Source organism: Leucoraja erinacea, chromosome 2 (assembly GCF_028641065.1).
Source record: "Leucoraja erinacea ecotype New England chromosome 2, Leri_hhj_1, whole genome shotgun sequence".
Taxonomy (NCBI): Eukaryota; Metazoa; Chordata; class Chondrichthyes; order Rajiformes; family Rajidae; genus Leucoraja; species Leucoraja erinaceus.
The window spans coordinates 103,359,778-103,382,560 of record NC_073378.1 but is presented as its reverse complement, the minus strand read 5'-3'; the positions used below and the strand labels follow the sequence as shown (position 1 = coordinate 103,382,560).

Sequence of the window (22,783 nt, the reverse complement as noted above, 5' to 3'; positions counted from 1 at the left end):
TAGTCAGATGAATGAATGGGTTAGAGTTAGCAATTCCAAGAACGGGATAATCATTAAACGGTTAATGGTTTGATTGGTAATTAATTTGGGTTAATATATAAATAGTTTGTGGTTGAAGCATTTATATAATATTTAAAAGAAGACGAGGTTCCAGCAGAGTATTATGAACTGTTGCTGAAGTATTATGAACTTTACTTTGATATAGTCTAAATAATTTTAAATCGTTGGCCTTGGGAAAAATTGGTTACTTTAGTCATGTTGCAACTCTTGATCCATGGGATTACTGTAGTATAATTTGCATAAAGTACATGTTAAACTATAATGATTTTTGTTTTTACCCCAGCACTTTCTTTTGGTAACCACTCTGACAAATACATTTTTCTGTTAAATGTGATTGCATGCATTTGTGAAATTTTAGATTTTAACATCCTCAGGGCTCACCCGGTGATGTTGTGAAGGATCCTAGGGTCCAGTATTGGATTGAGAATTACAGGAACCTACTTGATGCTTGGAGATTCTGGCATAAGAGGGCTGAATTTGACATTCACAGGAGTAAATTGGACCCGTTTTCAAAACCTCTTGCACAGGTAAATGGATTTCAAACAGACCGAGCAGTATTGTTACGTTAAAAATGTTTGTTTAATGTGGAGAACTTGTTTCAAAATAGACTAACTTGGTAATTCATTGTTTTCTAGTCTATAAGTTAAGAGTTCCAGGGAAATTGGCTCTTATATTCTGGGATTTTGAAGGATATGGCGTCAAACTTCTCATTGAAGTTTGTTTCCTACAGGGTGGAAGATAGCAAATGTAATCGCTGTTTGTGGAAGGGGTGAGAGAGGAAAATGCTGAATCGCAGGCTATGGTATCAGCATTTAGGAATTAATAATAGGATTGAGAGTCGTCATAGAGCTATAAAATAAACAGTTTTTGACAGATCTGCCTGTTTCTTTGAGAGTAATAGTATAGGGATAATATACAGGTGATTGACATGTTACGTCAATTCGAGTAATGGAAATCCCCCCTTACTAAATTTGCCAATCGTTACCCAAGCTTTGTTAGTAAAGAGACCACTGCATGTGCAGCAGCCGCAAACACGCAATGAGACATGGGCAGACATCCAAGCGGAGGATCTGGCCCATTGTTGCAACACTAAATATCCTAACTCCACAAAATCAGAGACAAAATGTGGTAATAATTCAATGGGTCAGGCAGTATCTCTGCAGAACAAGGATATGTGACTTTTGGATCAGGACCTACTTAGGGGTCTGCTATGTCTTAAGCCCTCACCTAAGTCTCGGTTGACGGCTTGCATCCATTTAAAAGGGAAATATTGGTCTTGCATTTTGAGGAATTAGATGTATCTAGAAGGCAAAGCATTTGATTACATTTTACTAACTTGCCTGTGCAAATTTGAGTTGAAGGCTAAATATATAGATCTATTCTACATATAGTTTAAAGCAGTAAAAATATACTTGGTGAACTTGATGTCGTATATGTTTGTTATTACTATATTTTGGCACTGGCTTTCATTTAATTTGTTAGGAAAAGAAGGTCAAACCTTTATTTTAAAGATGCTTCACGTTTCCCATTCACAACTGTATATTAATGCATTTATTCCAGGTGTTTGTGAGCTGTAACTTCTGTGGAAAATCCATATCATACAGCTGTTCTGCCATGCCGCATCAGGGAAGAAGCTTCAGCCAGTATGGTGTTAGTGGTTCTCCTACCAAATCAAAGGTTACAAGCTGCCCAGGATGTCGTAAACCTCTTCCACGTTGTGCACTCTGTCTTATCAATATGGGAACACCAGTTTCAAGTTGTTTAGGTAACCACTATTTATTGGTATAAGGTTGTTATCTGTCTGAAGTGCAAACCAGAGCAATCGTTTACAAAAGTTGTTGTCCCTTTCCTTGCTGATAATAGGAAAGTAATACCACTTATTTGGGACTGTTCTAGTATTTTATTATAGTAAAACTGCAGTGTGGGTTAGGAGTTTTGGTGTCAGACTGGCAAATTATGGACTATTGGACTTTACTTGAAATGAGCATAAAGGACAAGTGAAAATTGGACGTCTGAGTTCAAAGAGAGTGCTGGAAACAGGAACCAAGTGTGTTTAAAATGTGCATGGAAATGTGGACTGGTTAAGGTTAAAAGGAGCATGCAAAACGATCAGGTGATGCACATGCTGTACCATCGGGATTTCCAAACAATTGGAAAGTGGATTGTCAGGTTTATTTCACACACTTATGTCTTAGTTCTGTTAAAAAAAACTCTGCTACTACTATCACTTCTTGCAGCAAATCATTTCCTACTATAGAAATTCTGTGTAAAGGATTTCTCCTCGTTGCTCCCTCAATAATTTAACGTTTTTGGATCCCTGATAGTTGCCCCAAATCTTCTGTCCTGTCAACATATCTTCTTTTGGAAGCTGACTAGAGTCCTAGTCCTACTTAGTGGAAACAAGCACTTCAGCCCAACTTGCCCACGATGACTAACATGCCCCATCTACACCAGTCCACCTGCCTGTGTTTGGCCCATATCCTTCTAAACCTATCTTATCCATGTACTTGTCTAAATGTTTCTTAAACATTATGATAGTACCTGCCTCAACTACCTCCTCCAGCAGCTTGTTCCATATACTTACCACCCTTTGTATTTAAAAGTCACACCTCCGATCCTCCGATTCCTCTTAAATCCCCCCTTGTCTTAAACCTATGTCCTCTGGTTTTTGATTCCTCTTTTGATTTACCCTATTCATCCTCCTCTTGATCTTATAGTCCTCTATAAGATCATCCCTCATTCTCATGTGCTACAAGGAATAAATGCCTAGCCTGCTCAACCTCTTCCGATAGCTCAGGCCCTCTAGTCCTGGCAACATCCCGGTAAACTTTTTCTTCAGCCTTTCTAGCTTAACAACATCTTTCCTATAACAGGGTGACCGAAACTGAACACATTACTCTAAATGTGGCCTCACCAATCTCTGATACAACTGGAACACGATCTTCCAACGTCTACACTCAATACTCTTGACTGATGTAGGCTAACGTGCCGAAAGCCTTCTTGACCACCCTGTCTACTTGTGATGCCATTTTCTAGGAACAAAACTACTGCAGTCACTACAATGAGGAAGGGAAAAGCTTCTGCTAAAAGCACACCTCCAGTAGATTTCCCCCATCATTTTGAGCCTACAAGTGTTATGTGTTATGATTATGTGTTATGAATATTGGTGATATTTCATAAATCTGACGAGAAGCAATAGTCATTGCCATTCCCGATTTCAGAGAAACTTACTGATTTGGAAGAACCATAGGCTGATCTCAAGGGAAAAAAATTGAAAATGCTTGAAATATTCAGCTGGTCGGGCATCATCAATGGAAGAGAAACAGTGTTAAAGTGTTGAATTGGTGATCCATCATTTATTTCTAACTTTTGTTTTCCAATAGGGTTGTAATTTTTTATTTTGCATAATTTATCAATGGAACAGTAGCTCAGTATTTGAAGTATTGATGCTTCGTAAATTGGCGTCAATTCCTGGTATTTGAAGAAGTGTCTCGACCAGAAACATCACCCATTCCTTTTCTCCAGGGATGCTGCCTATCCTGCTGAGTTAATCCAGCTTTTTGTGTCAATTTTCAATTCCTGGCAGGACAGGTTTTCAGTACTAATGAACATGAAATGGTTCTTTAGGTTTAATATTGTCCAGGTTTAATATTGTCATGTGTCCTGAGGTACAGTGTAAAGCAACTTAGGACACATGACAATATTAAACCTGGACAATATTAAACCTAAAGAACCATCTCATGTTCATTAGTTCATATATGTTTATATATATATAATATAGGAAGGTGCAGAATGCAGAAATTGAGACCAGATGCCACTGTGGTCTCATGACCTATTGTCTGTTGTGACATAATTGGCAGCATTAGATCTGTGCTCAGGCTCTCCATACTTTTCTTCAAGTGGCAAACTGCCTTGATTTCTTTAGATATATTTTAACCAATTAAACCTGAGGGTTCATCTCAGATATGGCCATCAAACCATTATGAATGATCCTTCAGGGTATATATATATATATATATATATATATATATATATATATAATCATTCATTCATAATGATATATATATGATTTCACCTTCATAAATCCATGATGACTCAGTCCAATCCTGCTACTGCTATCCAAATGTGCAGCTATTTCATCTTTTATAATTGACTCCAACATCTTCTCCTCAACCGATGTCAGGCTAACTGGTCTATAATTCCCTGTTTTCTCTCTCCCGCCTTTCTTACAAACTGGCATACCATTAGCTACTCTCCAATCCACAGGAACTGATCCTGAATCTATAGAACATTGGAAAATAATCACCAATACATCTACAATTTCTAGAGCCACTTCCTTAAGTACCCTGGGATGCAGGCCATTAGGCCCTGGGGATTTATCAGCCTTCAGTCCCATCAGTCTACCCAGCACCATTTCCATGTGAATTTCCTTCAATTCCTCTGGCCTGTTGCCACTAGTACATCAGGGAGATTGTTTGTGTCCTCCTTCGTGAAGCACCTGTTCAATTCATCTGCCATTTCCTTGTTCCCCATAATAAATTCACCTTTTTCAGTTTTCAAGGGTCTAAATTTGGTCTTAACTATTTTCTTTCCTCTTCACATACCTAAAGAAGCTTTTACTATGTTCCTTTATATTATTAGCTAGCTTGCCATAGAGGGAGTGCAGACGGTTCACCAGACTGATTCCTGGGATGTCAGGACTGTCTTATGAAGAAAGACTGGATAGACTTGGTTTATACTCTCTAGAATTTAGGAGATTGAGAGGGGATCTTATAGAAACTTACAAAATTCTTAAGGGGTTGGACAGGCTAGATGCAGGAAGATTGTTCCCGATGTTAGGGAAGTCCAGGACAAGGGGTCACAGCTTAAGGATAAGGGGGAAATCCTTTAAAACCGAGATGAGAAGAACTTTTTTCACACAGAGAGTGGTGAATCTCTGGAACTCTCTGCCACAGAGGGTAGTTGAGGCCAGTTCATTGGCTATATTTAAGAGGGAGTTAGATGTGGCCCTTGTGGCTAAGGGGATCAGGGGGTATGGAGAGAAGGCAGGTACGGGATACTGAGTTGGATGATCAGCCATGATCATATTGAATGGCGGTGCAGGCTCGAAGGGCCGAATGGCCTACTCCTGCACCTAATTTCTATGTTTCTATGTTTCTAATTGTGCTCCAGCAATCACTTACAAAGCTTGTTGACGCATAATTAAACTCATCACCAAAACTTTGTTTATATATATTTGTATTTCCAACAACATAGGAGGAAGTCATTTGGCCCATTATGTCTGTGCCAGCTGTACAGCCTCATTAATTCCATTTCCCCACCTACTTGTAGCAGGGACAATTTACATAGTCAAGAGAGCTGCACGGAACGGGTTCTTCAACCCACCTTATCCATGATGAGATGACATATTGGGATAGTTTATTTGCTTGCATTTGACCTATAGCCTTCTAAACCTATCCTCTATCTATACAAATGTCTATTTTTACAGACCATAATTCTGTTTCTTTAGCTGCTTCTGGTAGCTCTGTGCAGTTATGGGAAAAGGTGGAGTGGTGACTTTGCTTTGAAATTGGTTGAATTATGAAGTGAATAAGGAGTCTTGATTATGGAGGCAGGTCGTTGAAGGAGAGGGGGTCGGGTGGGAGGAGACTGCGTGTGAGTAGGTACTGAAAATTGTAGAGATGCAGCCGAGCGCAGTCAACATCGATGCGACCAGGACAAATGGGGGGAAAACTCATATTTTGCAGCTTGGGGAAGTTTCATCATCATAACCCTTACAATGTAGCTTGAGAAACTTGGGGAAATGGGAGGGACTGAGAAGCGGTAACATAGAAAGCAGTAACATCCCATCCCTTGTTTAGATTTTAGAGAAAAAGGCCCTTAGGCCTACAAAGTCCATGCCAACCTGCAACCACTCCGTACACTAGCACTATCCTACACCACTAGGGACAATTTGCAATTGTACTTTTAGTCAATTGACCTACAAACCTGGGTGTCTTGGGCGTGTGGGAGGAAACCAAAACAGACAGTGGGCACAGATGTATTTTTGATCCATCCCCCCCAAGGAAGGCTGTGAACCATTTATTAGTTTGGTTCCCTGTTAGAAAGCAGACATTACTTATTTCAATGAAATAAAAGTTTGCTGCATTATGTTTAAATACCTTGTTTGTGTTGGACTAGGACCTTTTTGTTTGCTAACACCGACATTTAGAACCTTCAAAGAGGTTGTGTACCTCTTACTAATTAATTATAAACAATCTTAATCTACAATTTGAGAGGGAGAAGGGTAAATCGGAGGTATTACAGTTGAACAAAGGGGACTATGGAGCCATGAGGTAGGAGCTGGCCAAAGTTGACTGGAAAGATAGGCTAGCAGGGATGACAGTGGAGCAACAATGGCAGGTATTTCTGGGAAAAATACAGAAGGTGCAGGATCAGTTCATTCCAAAGAGGAAGAAAGATTCCAAGGGGAGTAAAGAGAGACCTTGGCTGACAGGGGAGGCCACGGAAAGTATAAAAATAAAGGAGAAGTATAACATAGCAAAGATGAGCGGGCACGCAGCCAGAGGCTTGGGCAACTTTTAAAGAGCAACAGAAGATAACTAAAAAGGCAATACGGGGAGAAAAGATGAGGTACGAAGGTAACATAGAAACATAGAAATTAGGTGCAGGGGTAGGCCATTCTAGCCTGTCCAACCCCTTAAGAATTTTGTAAGTTTCTATAAGATCCCCTCTCAATCTCCTAAATTCTAGAGAGTATAAACCAAGTCTATCCAGTCTTTCTTCATGACAGTCCTGACATCCCAGGAATCAGTCTGGTGAACCGTCTCTGCACTCCCTCTATGGCAAGCTAGCTAATAATATAAAGGAGCATAGTAAAAGCTTCTTTAGGTATGTGAAGAGGAAAAAAAATAGTTAAGACCAAATTTAGACCCTTGAAAACTGAAAAAGGTGAATTTATTATGGGGAACAAGGAAATGGCAGATGAATTGAACAGGTGCTTCACGAAGGATGACACAAACAATCTCCCTGATGTACTAGTGGCAACAGGCCAGAGGAATTGAAGGAAATTCACATGGAAATGGTGCTGGGTAGGCTGATGGGACTGAAGGCTGATAAATCCCCAGGGCCTAATGGCCTGCATCCCAGGGTACTTAAGGAAGTGGCTCTAGAAATTGTAGATGTATTGGTGATTATTTTCCAATGTTCTATAGATTCAGGATCAGTTCCTGTGGATTGGAGAGTAGCTAATGGTATGCCAGTTTGTAAGAAAGGTGGGAGAGAGAAAACAGGGAATTATAGACCAGTTAGCCTGACATCGGTTGAGGAGAAGATGTTGGAGTCAATTATAAAAGATAAAATAGCTGCACATTTGGATAGCAGTAGCAGGATTGGACTGAGTCATCATGGATTTATGAAGGTGAAATCATGCTTGACTAATCTTCTGGAATTTTTTGAGGATGTAACTTGGAAAATGGACATGGGATAATCAGATGTAGTGTACCTGGACTTTCAGAAAGGATTTGATAAGGTCCCACATAGGAGATTAGTGAGCAAAATTAGGGCACATGGTATTGGGCGTAGGGTGCTGACATGGATTGAAAATTGATTCGCAGACAGGAAACAAAGAGTAGGGATTAATGGGTCCCTTTCAGAATGGCAGGCAGTGACTAGTGGAGTACCACAATGCTGGGTGCTGGGACCGCAGCTATTTACAATATACAAGAATAAGGAGTAAGCCATTTAGAACGAAGACGAGGAAACACTTTTTCTCAGAGAGGGGTGAGTGTGGAATTCAGGTGGAGGCAGGTTCTCTGGATGCTTTCAAGAGAGAGCTAGATAGGGTTAAAAACAGTGGAGTCAGGGTTTATGAGGAGAAGGTAGGAATGGGGTACTGATTGGGGATGATCAGCCATGATCACATTGAATGGCGGTGCTGGCTCAAAGGACAAATGGCCTACTCCTGCACCTATTGTTATCTAAAAGGACACTGATGACTAGACAGCAAAATGTTAATTGATATTCTTTCTCTCTCTCCCTCTCTGAAAGTAACTGAATCAATAATCCTTAAGTTCTTAACAACAAAGTCAGGAAGAGAGCAATCATTATTTAATATTTTTTAATGTGTATTGCTATAATTGAATGCCTTTTCTGCAATAGGAACGGGAAAGTCCGATGAAAAGGTTGATCTCAGCAAAGACAAAAAACTGGCTCAGTTCAATAACTGGTTTACTTGGTGCCAAAATTGTCGTCATGGAGGCCATGCTGGTCATATGCTCAGTTGGTTCAGGTAAATGCTAAATAGCCATGTGACTGTTATTTGCACAGGTACAGCAGGCTACTTAATTGATAGCGAATTAAGTACGGATTATAATTTTCAAAATTGATATTTCATTGATCTGCTAAAGATTTGCTCTACTATTCAAAAAAAATTGTAACCTTCTGTCATGGTTATGTTACCCATGCCATATCAATGAAAATTAATCGGGTAGTTATGCAGGATTGGTATAAAGTGGAGTGTGGTGGGTACCTGGAGCTCTTTGCCTGGGGCCTGGGGTTGTGGTGGAGGCAGATATGATAGTGGGTTTTTAGATAGATACATGAATATGGATCATGTGCAGGCAGATGAGGTTAGTCTCTTGGCATCTAGTTCGGCACAGACATTGAGTGCTGACGGGCATGTTGTACGTTTCATTTGATTATATGTTTTGTATCCTTATGTTACAGACTGATCTTCACTAACTGCATTCAAATTATTGAAAAATCATTAAGTTAAAAACAATATTCCCAAGAATGTTGACTGGACTGCAGGATAGTTTTCCCTGGAGTGAAGGAGGCCGAGGGGTGTCATTTATAGATTAACAACATTAAGGAACATGGATAGGGTGGTCTTTTCCCAGGGTATGGGGGTCTTAAACTAGAGGGCATAGGTTTAAGCTGAGAGGGGAACAATTTAAAGGTGATCTGATGGGTTTTCCCAGAGGGTAGAGGGTATATGTGCCAATGGAGATGGGAGAGATTGGTATAACAATAGTTCAATGACATTTGGATGGGTATATGGAAAGGAAAGTTTTGGAGGGATATGGGGCAAATGCAGGCAAATGAAACTTTAATTGAGACATATTGGTCAGCAGAGGCAAATGGAACAGAGGGGCCTTTACCTGTGCTGTATAAAACTGTTGGTCTGTTTCATTTATATCATTTAGAGATGCAGCATGCAAACAAGCCTTTTGGCCCGGCTAATTCACGCTGACCATCAATCATCTGTTCACACTACTTCTATTTGATCCCTTTTTTTCAATCTACTCCCTAAACACAGAAGTCAATTAACCTACAAACCTGCATGTCTATGGGATGTGGGAGGAAACCGGAGAAAACCCGCAATCACAGAGAGCACCCAGAGAAAACCCGCATTAACAGAGAGAACATGCAAATTCCACACAAACTGCATCTTAGGTCACAATCAAACCTGGGTCTTTGGCGCTGAGGCAGCAGATCAATCAGCTGTGCCACTATGCTGCCCTTGCTTGTGAAAGGTATTTTCACAATACCGTGAAATAATTTCAGAATCAATTTGGGATTGATGAAAAAATGTCAGCATAAATCCTAGCAACATCTTATGTGACTTGGTTTTCTTAAGTGCCTGCAGCTCTGGTCCTTCCCATTCATTTTGTGGTGGTGATAGTAGACCTGCTGCCCTCGCAGTTCCAACGATCTACATTCTGTCCTGACCTTTAATGCTACAATGTGGAGTTTGCTTAAACTTTGAGCTGTTTTTGACAAGATGTGCACTGTTGAAAGTTAATTGGACAGTGCAAAATTGCCCCTTGTACAATGGTGGAAAGTGGGAGTTTATACGACAAATACTGAGATTCGTCTGAGATTATTGTAAACATATGTTGATGTTCCAGTGGCCAAAGGCCCTTTTTCTGTGACCTAGGAAGGTATTGCAGTAGTACAGCATAGAAATAGACCCTTTGGCCCAACCTCTGCCAACCAAATTGCCTGCCTTAGCCAGTACTATTTGCCTGCCTTTGGCCCTCTGAAATATTTCGACCCATGTACCTCTCCAAATGTCATTTAAACATTGTAATTGTACTTGCCTTTACAGCATGCTCTGGCAGCTTGTCCACACTCACTATCCACTGAGAAAAACCTGCACCTTGGGTCCCTTTTAAATCTTTTTCTTTTCACCTTAAGTCTATGCCCCCTTTTTTGTTCACTTTCCCTGGAGAAGACTGACTGACCATCCACTTTATCTACTACGATCATGATTTTATATAACTCTAATGCAGGGGTTCCCAACTGTTTTCGTCCCGCTTACCCATGACATATTTAATAGCACATAACAATGTTATTTCACTTATTTATGAACAACTAATGATGAACAGATTTTGGTATACCAGAACCAAACAGTCAACGAGAAATATGTACAAATCTAGAATCAACCTCCTACACTCTAGGAAAGAAGACCCACCTTTCAATACAAAGCCCTCCATTCCTGGTAACATCCTCGTGATTCATTTTTGCACCCTTTATATATCTTTATGGCTGGGTGAACAGAATTGCAAGCAGTCCAAGTATGATCTCATTGTAGAATTGCAACTCGACATCACAACTCCTGTACTCACTTTTATTTTAAACCTCTTCACAATTGTGATCTTTATGCTAATGCTAATTTTTTTTTTCCTCCTCAGAGATCACCATGAATGTCCGGTGTCTGCATGCACCTGCAAGTGCATGCAATTGGATACAACAGGAAACTTAATCCCAGCAGAAATATCATAGAGCTAAAAAAGACATCCATCCATGACCGTTTCATGTCTTTCAAGATCTGTGTATACAGTCACCAAGCTGCCATAGTTAGAGATATTGGAGGAAAAAATAAACTGTTCCATCAATTTGGCAGTTCTGGAATCTGAATGACTGTGCACAGGATTTTTTTGGGAGTCTAAGCAGAGAATAATCCCGAATAGTCCACAAACTTGCCACTAAAAATGAACCAACATGTAGATAAGCTATGTTGCGTTACATGTTCGTACTAAAAATGCATGGAATCATGTCCGAATCATATTAGATTTTTTTTTCCAATCCCAGGACATTAGAATTGATGTACAAATAGGAAAATTGAAATAACATGGAATTAAGCAAAATCAGAATGGGTTCGTATTCCATTTGATTTCTTGATAATTCCACAATAACCCGGAGGTACAGTACGCAGAATATGTGCACTTCAAGTGATTCTGTCTTATTACAGGTATTAACCATTTCCTGTGTGGGATATTGTAAGGAATGTGGCATGCTCTTCATAAAACTTGATCATGCATCTTTCCATGCAAATATAAATAAGGAATTGATCTGATACTGAAGCAATAACTAATTAGGTAACTGGTAATAAGGTGAAATTAAATTTGAGTACGTTATATCTAATGTGGCCTTTATTAGTGAAAACTATATAATTGTGCAAAGTATATTGTGTTAATTTAAAAGTAATTGTACAAAATGCAATACCCACAATTTAAGAAAAATTGCATTTACCATTGTGGTAGTGCTGCTGATATATTGTGTTCATCCCTCCCTAAAGCCAAAGGTGTTATATTTTAATTTGTTTTACAGATTTGTAAATAAAGTGTAACCATTTGTATCAGGAGTGTTTTCAACAATGCATGTGCACGACTCTCAATGAAATAGGCACCTGAGTGTCAATGGGGGGGGTGTGGAAGTTGAAAAAGAAAGTAAATATTTTGAAAAGGACTCCTGCCAAACCTCTAATGCAGTTGTGTTGACAAGTAAATAACCTACTAAATTTAACTGAAGGTAATTGAACAGATAGAAATTCTGAAAAACATGGACTACTATTCCATCAATGAAGGAATAAAAGTCATGCCAAACATGTCTTGAACCTGAAGAATAATGCATTTTTATAATTGATATCCCATGAATGACAAAGCTTTAATCTTACAACATGGAGATGAAGTGCTAATGCAGCACAACTGTAGTTTAAGGTACTAAATTATTAAAAACCAATGCAATTAAAGAAACGAGCAACTTTACATTTTATTCAAAACTAATGTCTACACGTTTTAACACGTAATACAGAATTAATCAATAAAGATCGGTGTAGTAACTACTCGTCACACTAATAAACTGAAGAATCAGCTGTCTCCTGTAATACCAAATGGATAATACTGTGAGAATTCATGCAGAATGCACACTGCTTCGTGGTAAAGTTCAAGATCTGAAATGAGGTTTAAAAAAAAGTAACATTTAGTAGAGCCAAGATGATTATATTCAAAGAGCATGATAGAAGTATTACATTGTTTAGTTGATATATTTACAATATTGAGATGCAGATAATTTTCTCAGGAAATTTATGTTTATGGACATTGTTGCAGAGAATGACAGTGTTTTACAATCAATTAACCTTTGTTCATTACACAAGCAAGTGTGGAACAGGTCCAACAGTAAATCAGATTTTAATGGTGGTTTCAGAAACAAATGTCGCTGCTCTAAGTGGTTGTGTTTTAATATCCTCTACTGTACGACCAAGTCCTATAAGCTTATGTTTTCACCAAATAACATCAGGAATTTAAGCATTTTACAAATAACACAATTAACCATAGTGTACATTGCCAGAGAAGTGCATAGCTATAGAGCTGTCATTAGTGCCATCGCTCATCCAATTTATATCTTCAGCTGTTGATGTATTGGAGGCAGAAAATTAAAATCAAGCTTTTTAAATGAAAAAAAGTTTAACATCTATTTGCACATTTTTATCTTAATATAAAATTGATTTTTCTCAGTAACTTCTGTAAATTGAGGTTAGACATTCAACATTAGGTTACAACATGTTCATGTTGTGTATAGAAGTTGGGAGGTCATGTTGCAGTTGTAGAGTATTGTGATCAGTTCTGGGCACCATGTTACAGGAAATAAGTTATCAAGCTGGAAAGGATATAGTATAGATTTGAGGATGTTGCCAGAAGTAGATCTGAGCTATAGGGAGAGGTTGAGTAGGCTGGGAGGACTCTATTCATTGGAGTGCAGGAGATCTTATAAAGGTGTATAAAATCATGAGAGGAATAGATAGGATAGATGCACAGAGACTTGTCTAGTGTAGGTGAATCGAGGACTAGAGGACATAGGCTCAAGGCGAAGGGGAAACGATTTAATAGGAATCTGAGGGGTAACCTTTTCACACAAAGGATGGTGGGTGTATGGAACAAGCTGCCAGAGGAGGTAATTGAAGCTGGAACTAGCCCAACATTTAAGAAACAGTTAGACAGGTATATGGATAGGACAGGTTTGGAGGGATATGGACCAAACGCCAACAGGTGGGACATGTTGGCTGGTGTGGGCAAGTTGGGCCGAAGGGCCTCTTTCCACGCAGTATCACTCTATATGAGATGTTCAGAATTATTTTAAAATAAAGGACAGGTATAAATTATAAGCTATAAATATAATAAACGGATGCAATATGGACAACACTGAACAAAACTGAAATGCTGAAAGAACTCAGCAGGCCAGGGAGCATCTTTGGAGGGAAGTGGACCGACATTTACAATCCGGTCCCTTCTTCAACTACTATATTGGAACCAAGTTTTATCATGCTATTTTTACAGGCATTAATTTTAAAGATCAAACAAATTATTACTTTTTTTAAAGTGCATTTTCTTCCTGTTCATTGGAAGAATTCTCTCAAAAGTATTCTCTATTTGCCAACTGTTTACTAGATTACAAATGGTCAAAGAAGCGATTGCTGTTCAAGTTGAAGAATCCATCAATCAGTAGCACCGGTTGATAAAGTGGTGAACTGGTAGATGGGATACTTAGTTTCATTAACCAGAGCACTGCAAATAAGAACACGTTTAATAACATTAACAAAAAAGACATCACAGATGGATTACTGTGTACAGTTCTGGTCACATACTTTTGGAAGGATCTGATTGCACTAGAGAAGGTGCAGAGGAGATGCAATGGGCAGTGGGATGTTGCCTGGTCAGGGACGTTTCGATTTCAAGAGAATGGATAGACTGGGTTTGTTTTCCTTGGAGTGGACAAGGCTGAGGGAGAACCCGATAAAGATTTAGGGCAGAAAACTTTCCTCCATCACAAAAGTATTTAAAGCTAGAAAGCTGAGGTTTAGGATACAGAGCAACAGGTTCAGAGGGATTCTGAGGAAGATTATTTTCTTCCAGTCGGTACTTGCAACCACAAATGCACTGCCCAAATAGCTGGTAGAGACAGGTACTCAGGACATTTTACAAATATACAGACAATTGAATCATCAGCGTTTAAGGCTGTGGACCAAGTGCTGATAAATGGGATTAACATAGATGAGTAGATCTGCTAGTCAGCATGACACGGTGGACTGAAAGGCTCATTTCTATGTTACATGACAGGATTAAGCAGCAAATAATTTCCAAGTGGTCTGTAACAATTTTTAACTGACTTCTATCATTGAAGAATAAGAATTTAATCTGCAAAACAGCTAATCCTCTTGCATCAGAACTGGCTCGTCTAAAACAAACAGGAAAGACTATATCTGAAATTCAGAATTAAAATCTGAGGGCTACATTGTGCCTCAACAGAACATGAGGTGCTGTTCCTTGGGCTTACATTGGTCTTTGTAATAAGGTAACCAGTTGGATGCAGTCTTTAAATAAAAACGTGCTACATGAATAATTTTCAGTGAAGTTTAGAGTGTGTGGAAACGCCCTTCGGCCCACCAACCAGCGATCCCCATACACTAGCATTATCCAAAGTCAGAATCAATTATATTCGTCACATGCACATGCAGTGAAATGGATTTGCCAGCAGCGATACACTTAAAAGAACACACAATACACAATAACATTTAACACAAACATCCACCACAGCATTCTTCACTGTGATGGAAGGCAACAAAGTTCAGCCAGTCCTCCCTTGTTCACCCGTGGTCGGAGCCATAGACCTCCCCCGCTACAGATGGTCCTCAATGTACAAGCCCTCTCGTCGGGATGGTCTAAACCCCGACATCAGGACGGTGAAACACACTCAAATCGGCACTTTCCTACCGGAGTTCTGTGGCTTCAGGATGCTGTATGCCGCAGGCTGGCGGTCAGAGCTCTTCTTAGGCAATCCCTAACGAGGGATCCCAGGCTCCCGATGGTAAGTCCACACTATCGCCCGCGGCACTTCAGGATGTTGTAGACTGCAGGTCGGAGCTCTTCTCCGGCGATCCCTAGGGTAAATCCACACCGCGGCTAGAAACTGCAGACCACAATCCCATGATGTCAACGACACCAGGCCAGCATTCGGAGCACTCCTCTTTGGCAACCTCGGCAAGGGTTCGCCCGCTCCACGATGGAAAGTCCACGCTGCGCCTGCTGCCGATGCTCCGGGAAATGTCGCTCCAATCCATGATGGTAAGCCATTCACCTGTTATGAGGCCTCCGCAGTCGCTGCAAAGGCGGCCCGATGTTTCAGGCCATCTTACCGGGATGATCGGAGTTCCGACGTCGGAACGGAAAGACACTCTCAGCGGCTAGGAGTTTCCGAGTCAGCTGCTTCCTATCAGAGACTGCGGCTTCTTAAGTCCACAAGCTGAGCTGGGCGGAGCTCCAACACTGGCGATCCTCGGCGAAAGATCCCAGGCTTCTGCGATGTTAAAGTCAGCGTCGCCCGCAGTTGGAAGCTCCACAGACCACAGCTCCACGGTGTTAAGAGTTGGCAGGCCCAACACGCCTGAGCTCCAACACGGCGATCCTGGTAAGCTCCGGCTACGCCAATCCAGATGGTGCACCATGAGGGAGGGGGGGGGGGGGGGGGGGAGAAAGATGCGGCTCGGAGAAAAGGCGCATCCTCGACCAGGTACCCCCCCCACATAAAAAAGACCAAAAAAACACCAAAAAAACCTCCAGAAGCAAACTTTGACAAATTAAAAAAAAGAATGAAAGGACAGACAGCTGCTGGCGAGGCTGCCACTCGATGGCGCCACCTGTGAGCCACAAAGGGATGCGTTTCTTAATATGCCAAACAGCATCCGCAGAGGCAGAAAATAAAACCTATAGAAAATACTGAATAAAAATAAATAAAACAGAAAAAAAAAAATGATGTGCAGTCATACCCATGTAAGAGTACAAGAATGCATAACTTGTTTATTATGTATTTGTAATAGTTTATTGTGTATTATGTCATAGCTGCTTTCTTGCATCTCTCTCTCTCTGTCTGTGTTATCTGGAGAGAAGACCCTTCTTCAGACTGAACTGAACTTGTCCACAGGGAGAGAGTACTTGTGATTGTATGAAGAAGGGTCTCGACCTGAAACGCCAGCCGTTCCCGCAAAATGCCAAATGATTCCGGGAAAGCCGAGGCGAGAGGGTGAGAGAGAGCGAGAGAGACGAGATGGGGAGAGAGAGTGCACAAGAGAGCAAAAGACAGACACAGTGAGAGCGCGAGGGATGGAGGGGGAGAGGGAGAGGGAGAGAGAGAGGGAACGAGAAAGAACGAGAGACAGAGAGACCCCAACCCAAGTATGGCGGCAGACCAACGGCCACAAAAACAATCATCCAGATCTTGAAACCCAAAACACCAATAAATTTAATCTGTTACAATCCCCAGAGGTACAGCATGACCCCCCACATCCCTGCATTTTCCAAGCAGCAAGATTCCAAGTCAACCCCACCGGGCCACCACCCCTCCCAGGGACAGGGAGATTCGCGAGTGACAGCATGGCAACGAAAGAAAAATCAGGAAAGTAGGCGCCGACCCCGGCTGCCCGCAGAGGTGACCTGCCTGGGTGCACCTCAAAAGAGAAGTGTTACGATTATCTATGGTCGATTTTTTCCAGGATGCGTTGTTAAATAAGGACTTCTAAAAAAACATGAGTGCGGGAGGTTTCAATGCTACACAAATTCGCACTCAAACCGTACAGACATCCATATTCAAACTCGCGACCGAGGGAACTATCAAGGCGCAAACTCGCATTTCCCACTGTACAAAATCCATACTACTTGAAAAGTGTCAGCTCTGTATAATACCTTTTAGGGAAGACCATGATGATTTTTGAGCTAGTTATCCAAGAAAAAAACTGCAGTGATCAAAGCCCAGTGTTCAGACGTTCGGATGTTTTTTATAATTCTAATAGAATGATTAGAATGACTACAATCTCACCGACGACTACTGCAGCTGTAATAAGACATCACAACTTACACTTTTCCAACTCCAGTGGTAATTAAACTTTTTTTTTTCATTCCTAGTTTTCTGTACATATTTTAGGATGTTCAAAAAGTTGAATAAATAAATTAACTAATTTCTTAAGTGTTTATGTTTTTTGCTCATGTGACAAAAGTAAATTATATATAAAATTATACACAAGGGAGAATAAGACAAAAATTACCACAAAAAAAAGAAAATGTTGTGATACTCAAGGGTGAATGGCACTGAAACACTGATCTAGACTATACTTCTTCCCACCGTGTCACCTGCAAATTATTATTATCCAAACAAATAATATGCAATACATACCAAAACTGTTCTTGTCTTCTCGGAAAGGAGTGTAGTAAGCAGCTTTAATAGTGGCTTTCTGTGTAACCTTTCCAACAACTTCAACAACGCCACTCAATTCTTCATCAAGCTAAATAAATGCATGTAAAATAGATGCTTAGTTAACACATTTTTAAAAGCATATTTCCATTCCTAGATAAATGCTATTATAAAAGAAATACCCAGCAAGAATGGGGTCTGTATGGAGTTTGTACGTTCTCCCTGTGGGTTTTCTCTGAGATGTACGGTTTCCTCCCACACTCCAAAGTACAGGTTTGTAGGTTAATTGACCTGGTAAATGTAAAAATTGTCCCTAGTGGGTGTAGGATAGTGTTGATCTACCGGGTCCGGCCTACCTAGTCGGCGCGGACCCGGTAGGCCGAAGGGCCTGTTTCCGCGCTGTATCTCTAAACTAAACTAAACTTTTGTTGTGGTCTCTCATTTAGTTGTACGTATTAGATAATGATGACAATCTGGAAATAACATTACAAAATTCTGCAACCCCAAAAAAAATATCACTGCTGAATACTTGGTATTCTTATCAATGCCTCTCAAGATATTGTAAACGTTCATAAAAGGTAATCCTAAGCCTATTTTGCTAAGGGGAAATAGACCCAGCTATCCAGCTATTCCCACTCCCTACAATCAGTCTGAAGAATGATCCCAATCCGAAAGGCACCTATCCATGTCCTCCAGGGATACTACCAGACAATTGAGTTTCTCCAGCATGTGTCTTTTATCACTTATAACACAAGCTCTGCAGTCCTATAATGTGGCAACCAAACTTTATTCCAGATCTCAATCTCACCAATGACTTCTGCAGCTGTAATAGGACATCACAACTTACACTTAATACAGTGGAGAAACAAAGTTGCAAATGCTGGAATTTTGTGTGGAACAAAGTACTGGAGTATCGAAGATTACACAAAAAAGCTGGAGAAACTCAGCTGGTGCAGCAGCATCTATGGAGCGAAGGAAATAGGCAACGTTTCGGGCCGAAACCCTTCTTCAGACTGATCGGGGGTGGGCGGGGACAAGAAAGGAAAAAGGAGGAGGAGCCCGAAGGCTGGGGGATGGGAGGAGACAGCAGGGGGACTGAGGAAGGGGAGGAGACAGCAAGGACTAACAAAATTGGGAGAATTCAATGTTCATGCCCCCAGGATGCAGACTCCCCAAACGGAATATGAGGTGCTATTCCTCCAATTTCCGGTGCTGCTCGCTGTGGCCATGGAGGAGACCCAGGACAGAGAGGTCGGAGACGGAGTGGGAGGGGGAGTTGAAGTGCTGAGCCACCGGGAGGTCAGCTTGGTTATTGCGGACCGAGCGGAGGTGTTCGGCGAAACGATCGCCCAACCTCCGCTTGGTCTCACCGATATAGATCTGCTGACATCTAGAGCAGCGGACGCAATAGATGAGGTTGGAAGAGATGCCGGTAAACCTTTAAGAAGGAACTGCGGATGCAGATACCCGCAAACAACTGACTGACTTCATCCACTTCACCACTAACTTCCATCCGGCACTCAAATACACCTGGACCATTTCCGACACTTCCCTACCATTCCTTGACCTCACTATCTCCATTGCAGGTGATAGACTTCTGACCGACATACACTATAAACCCACTGAATCCTGTGAACTTATTCTGAATTGAAGTAGTCACCCCCAGTGTTTCTGGACTAAATTGCTATAGAAGGAAATACAATTGTTTACACATTTGATTCACTTATACAAGCTGTTTTATGTTTTAAAAAATCCTTAAAAGCTTTAGCACCCTTCCTGAAGTATAAAGATCAGAATTAGATGCATTACTTAACTATGTTTTATAATGATTCATCACAACTTCCTTGGTTATTTATAAAGCCTAGATCCCTTTAGCAAGTTACTCAACCTAATCATTCACCCTCAAAGATTTATGCAGACACGCTCCAAGTTTGTCCTGCATATGCTTTATAGTTCCTCTCCTCATTCTTCACACTTTTAAATTTCATCTGTCACATATCTGTGTTTCAATAGCCTCACTCGTCTCCCATCATACTCCTCTTCACTCAATGGTGCACTTTAAATTTGTGCCCTGTGTAATTTTTGAAGTAGTCTTCCGAATACTTGAATCTATGTTATTAATGTACATCAAGTGATGCCAGCACTAACTCCTGAGGAACATAAGTGTCTATGTTACTACAGTCAAAGAACAATTAATGTCTTATCTATTACTGACATTTATTTTCCATTTATTCTGATTTTGATATTTTACAAACTTATGCTGACTGCTGACTTCCATTAATTAATCCATAGATCTCCAACTAATCATTAGTGTTATTCGTGAACATTTTGGCTAAATCTTTTCCATCACCGAGGATATACTGACCAATTTGTAGTTGGTCAGTTTTCTTTCCTCCCTTTTTTAAGGGTATACCAGTTGCAATTTCCCTCTATAGACCAAGTAAACCAATTACTAGCTTAATCATTTTTGCTCCCCACTGTAAATGTTGGACTACCAACCAATTTGGCTTTAGTATTCCGCTGTAGTCATTATTGCTGACTTTCAGTTAAAACAAAAATTAATACAGTATGCTGTGACATTGCACCTAAATTTAATTTTCATTAAATAGCCGTACATCGATTTATGTTTTAAAACTTACTGGATGTGTCATTTCCACTGTTACATTTTTCCCATCTCCATCTGTTAGAATAAACGAGGTTCCAGTGGGGTGAATCTGTTATACAAAAAACACAACCATATGTTTAAAAATTAACATTCAGTAGAACAAAAAATTGATATCTTCATTTACTTCATTTTGATCGGAATTAAACCAGGTAACGAAAGAATGTGCGGATGTGGCAATTGGCATCTCTCGTGAACCAGGTGCAGAAGATCGTGAGAATTGGCGAAATAAATTGGCGAAATCATCTCCATTCAAAGAACTACATTTCACATGCCGATGAGAAAATTTCCTACTCATCCCTAAATAATATTGCTCAATTTAATTGGAACAACAAAAATCTAAAATGGCATTTTTTAAATATCCTTATCACGATCAAACTCTAATCTTGTATGTGTTTCCAGACAACTTCGGTCGCCGAACGCCTCCAATCCAATGGTGAAAATTGCCCAACGCATCACCGGTTCCACGCTCCCCTCCATTGAGTCTGTCCAAAGCAAGCGCTGTCTGCGGAGGGCGCTCAGCATCGCCAAGGCCTGCTCTCACCCCAACCATGGACTGTTTACCCTCCTACCATCCGGGAGGCGCTACAGGTCTCTCCGTTGCCGAACCAGCAAGTCGAGGAACAGCTTCTTTCCGGCGGCTGTCACTCTACTCAACAACGTACCTCGGTGACTGCCAATCACCACCCCCGACACTTGTTATTATTTATTCAAATCGTTTGCTATGTCGCTCTTCAAGGGAGATGCTAGATGCATTTCGTTGTCTCTGAATCTGAACCTGATCTGAATCTCCCCCACCTCCTCTCTTCCCCCAACCCCACCTCTTCTCTCTCCCTCCCGGCTCCTTACTCTGTCTCTCTATCACCTTCCACCCTCCCACCCGTGTATTAGTGTGTGTGTGTGTGAAGCCGCAGGCCCTCTCTCCCCCCCCACCCACACCACCCCACCCACACCACACTACACCCCACAACCGCGCGTTGAGGGGATGGGACCCAACGGGTCCCACTTGGTCTAGTTACAAATAAACATTGGCCAGTTGGGGAGGGAGAGAGAAGCTACAGCAATTATCACTAAGTTGCGGCAGCGCTGACTGTCCACACACTCTCTCTCCAGCTTCTTTCTTCTACAATAATGCAGGTGGTGGTAGGGGCAAGAATGGGGCAGTTGGGTGGCAGTGTGGCGAAGGGGGGCAGTTGAGTGGTAGTAGTAGGGGTGGCGAGGGGGAAATGTGGGTGACGGAGAGATGACGGGGAGGCGGGGACGGGCGAGGGGAGACGGTGAGAGGAGCGATGGCGATGGTGATGGGTTGGGGGGAGCGGGGACGGGCCAGGGGAGACGGTGAGAGGAGCGATGGCGATGGTGATGGGTTGGGGGGAGACGGTGAGAGGAGCGATGGCGATGGTGATGGTGGTGATGGGACGGTGAGAGGCGGACGGGCCATGGGGAGGGGTTGTGGAGGAGCGATGGCGATGGTGATGGGTTGGGGGGAGACGGTGAGAGGAGCGATGGCGGTGATGGGTTGGGGGGAGACGGTGAGAGGAGCGATGGTGGGTTGGGGGGAGACGGTGAGAGGAGCGGTGGCGATGGTGGGTGGGGGGGAGACGGTGAGAGGAGCGGTGGTGGGGGGAGCCGGGCGGCCGCACCTTGTGTACGCGCCCCACCAGACAGACGGCTCTGCCCTGGAACTCCGGCACCAGCCCCGCGCTGACCCGCGTGCGCGGAACATCCACAACGTCCGCCATCGCCTCCCGACGCCAACCGCCCGCCGTTCCAAACCACTTGGCGCCAAACTCCCCGCGCCGTCACGTCCACTCCAGATCTGTGCGCCGCCCAATAAAGTCCTCCGACGCATCCACCTCCTGGATTGTGGTTCCGGATTGTGAGCAATTCTAAAACTCCTCTGTAATGTCAAAGTCAAGAATGTTTCATTGTCGTGTGTTCGAGCAGCAGTAATATATTTCCCATATGCAACGCTCTTTCTCTTCTTTTGATGATATGCAAGTTTCACATAGTCATCGTTGGTTTGAACCAAAGATCCTCTATAATCTTTGGTTTGAACTGCCCGTTCATCTAATATTTTGATACTGAGAGGCATGAAGATACGACCACGAAGTTCCGCTCTATGATCGTTGGATACGACCCACGTTATTATCCCACTGTTACATGTTTGATGGGGGCAGGCAGAGTTGGAGCAAAATCGAAATTCAGCGTCCTTAGTCATGAGAATATAGTTACGGTAAGATTCAGCTGGCAGCAGCGCCGGATCCACCCATGTTAGTTACCATTGCTGGATCTGGTCTTCCAGTGTGTTATTAGCACTACTATTTTGCACATTTATGTTCCCCCGGGTTTTCCCAGCGGACACAGTCAATGACAAGCAGGAGAGGAACTGCAGACCGCGCTTTCTCCATACGAAGCCTTTGCGTCGTTTGTACCAAAGATCCTATAGCGGAGCTCTGCTATAGGATCTTTGGTTTGCACCAAAGTGTCTTTCAAAGAGCTCCTCTAGTATCTTTGGTTCGCACCGAGCGAATT

General features: G+C 41.8%; 2 protein-coding genes across 2 annotated transcripts in view; one reads left to right on the top strand and one right to left on the bottom strand.

The window, feature by feature from the left end:
- mios (missing oocyte, meiosis regulator, homolog (Drosophila)) overlaps positions 1-12,297 on the top strand; it is a 51,249-nt gene extending 38,952 nt beyond the window's left edge. The window contains exons 8-11 of the mRNA XM_055662094.1: positions 435-587; positions 1,621-1,825; positions 8,221-8,350; positions 10,758-12,297. Of these exons, the coding sequence (XP_055518069.1) occupies positions 435-587; positions 1,621-1,825; positions 8,221-8,350; positions 10,758-10,848 (579 nt within the window). The 3' untranslated portion in view covers positions 10,849-12,297. The remainder of the gene's footprint in view (positions 1-434; positions 588-1,620; positions 1,826-8,220; positions 8,351-10,757) is intronic.
- rpa3 (replication protein A3) lies at positions 12,093-22,635 on the bottom strand. Its single transcript, XM_055662165.1, has 4 exons — positions 21,892-22,635; positions 20,226-20,300; positions 17,569-17,677; positions 12,093-12,298 (listed from the first exon to the last, which is right to left on the bottom strand). The coding sequence occupies exons 1-4, from the start codon at positions 21,988-21,990 to the stop codon at positions 12,216-12,218; spliced, it is 366 nt and encodes a 121-aa protein (XP_055518140.1). The 5' UTR covers positions 21,991-22,635; the 3' UTR covers positions 12,093-12,215.
- Between the last annotated feature and the right edge of the window lie 148 nt (positions 22,636-22,783).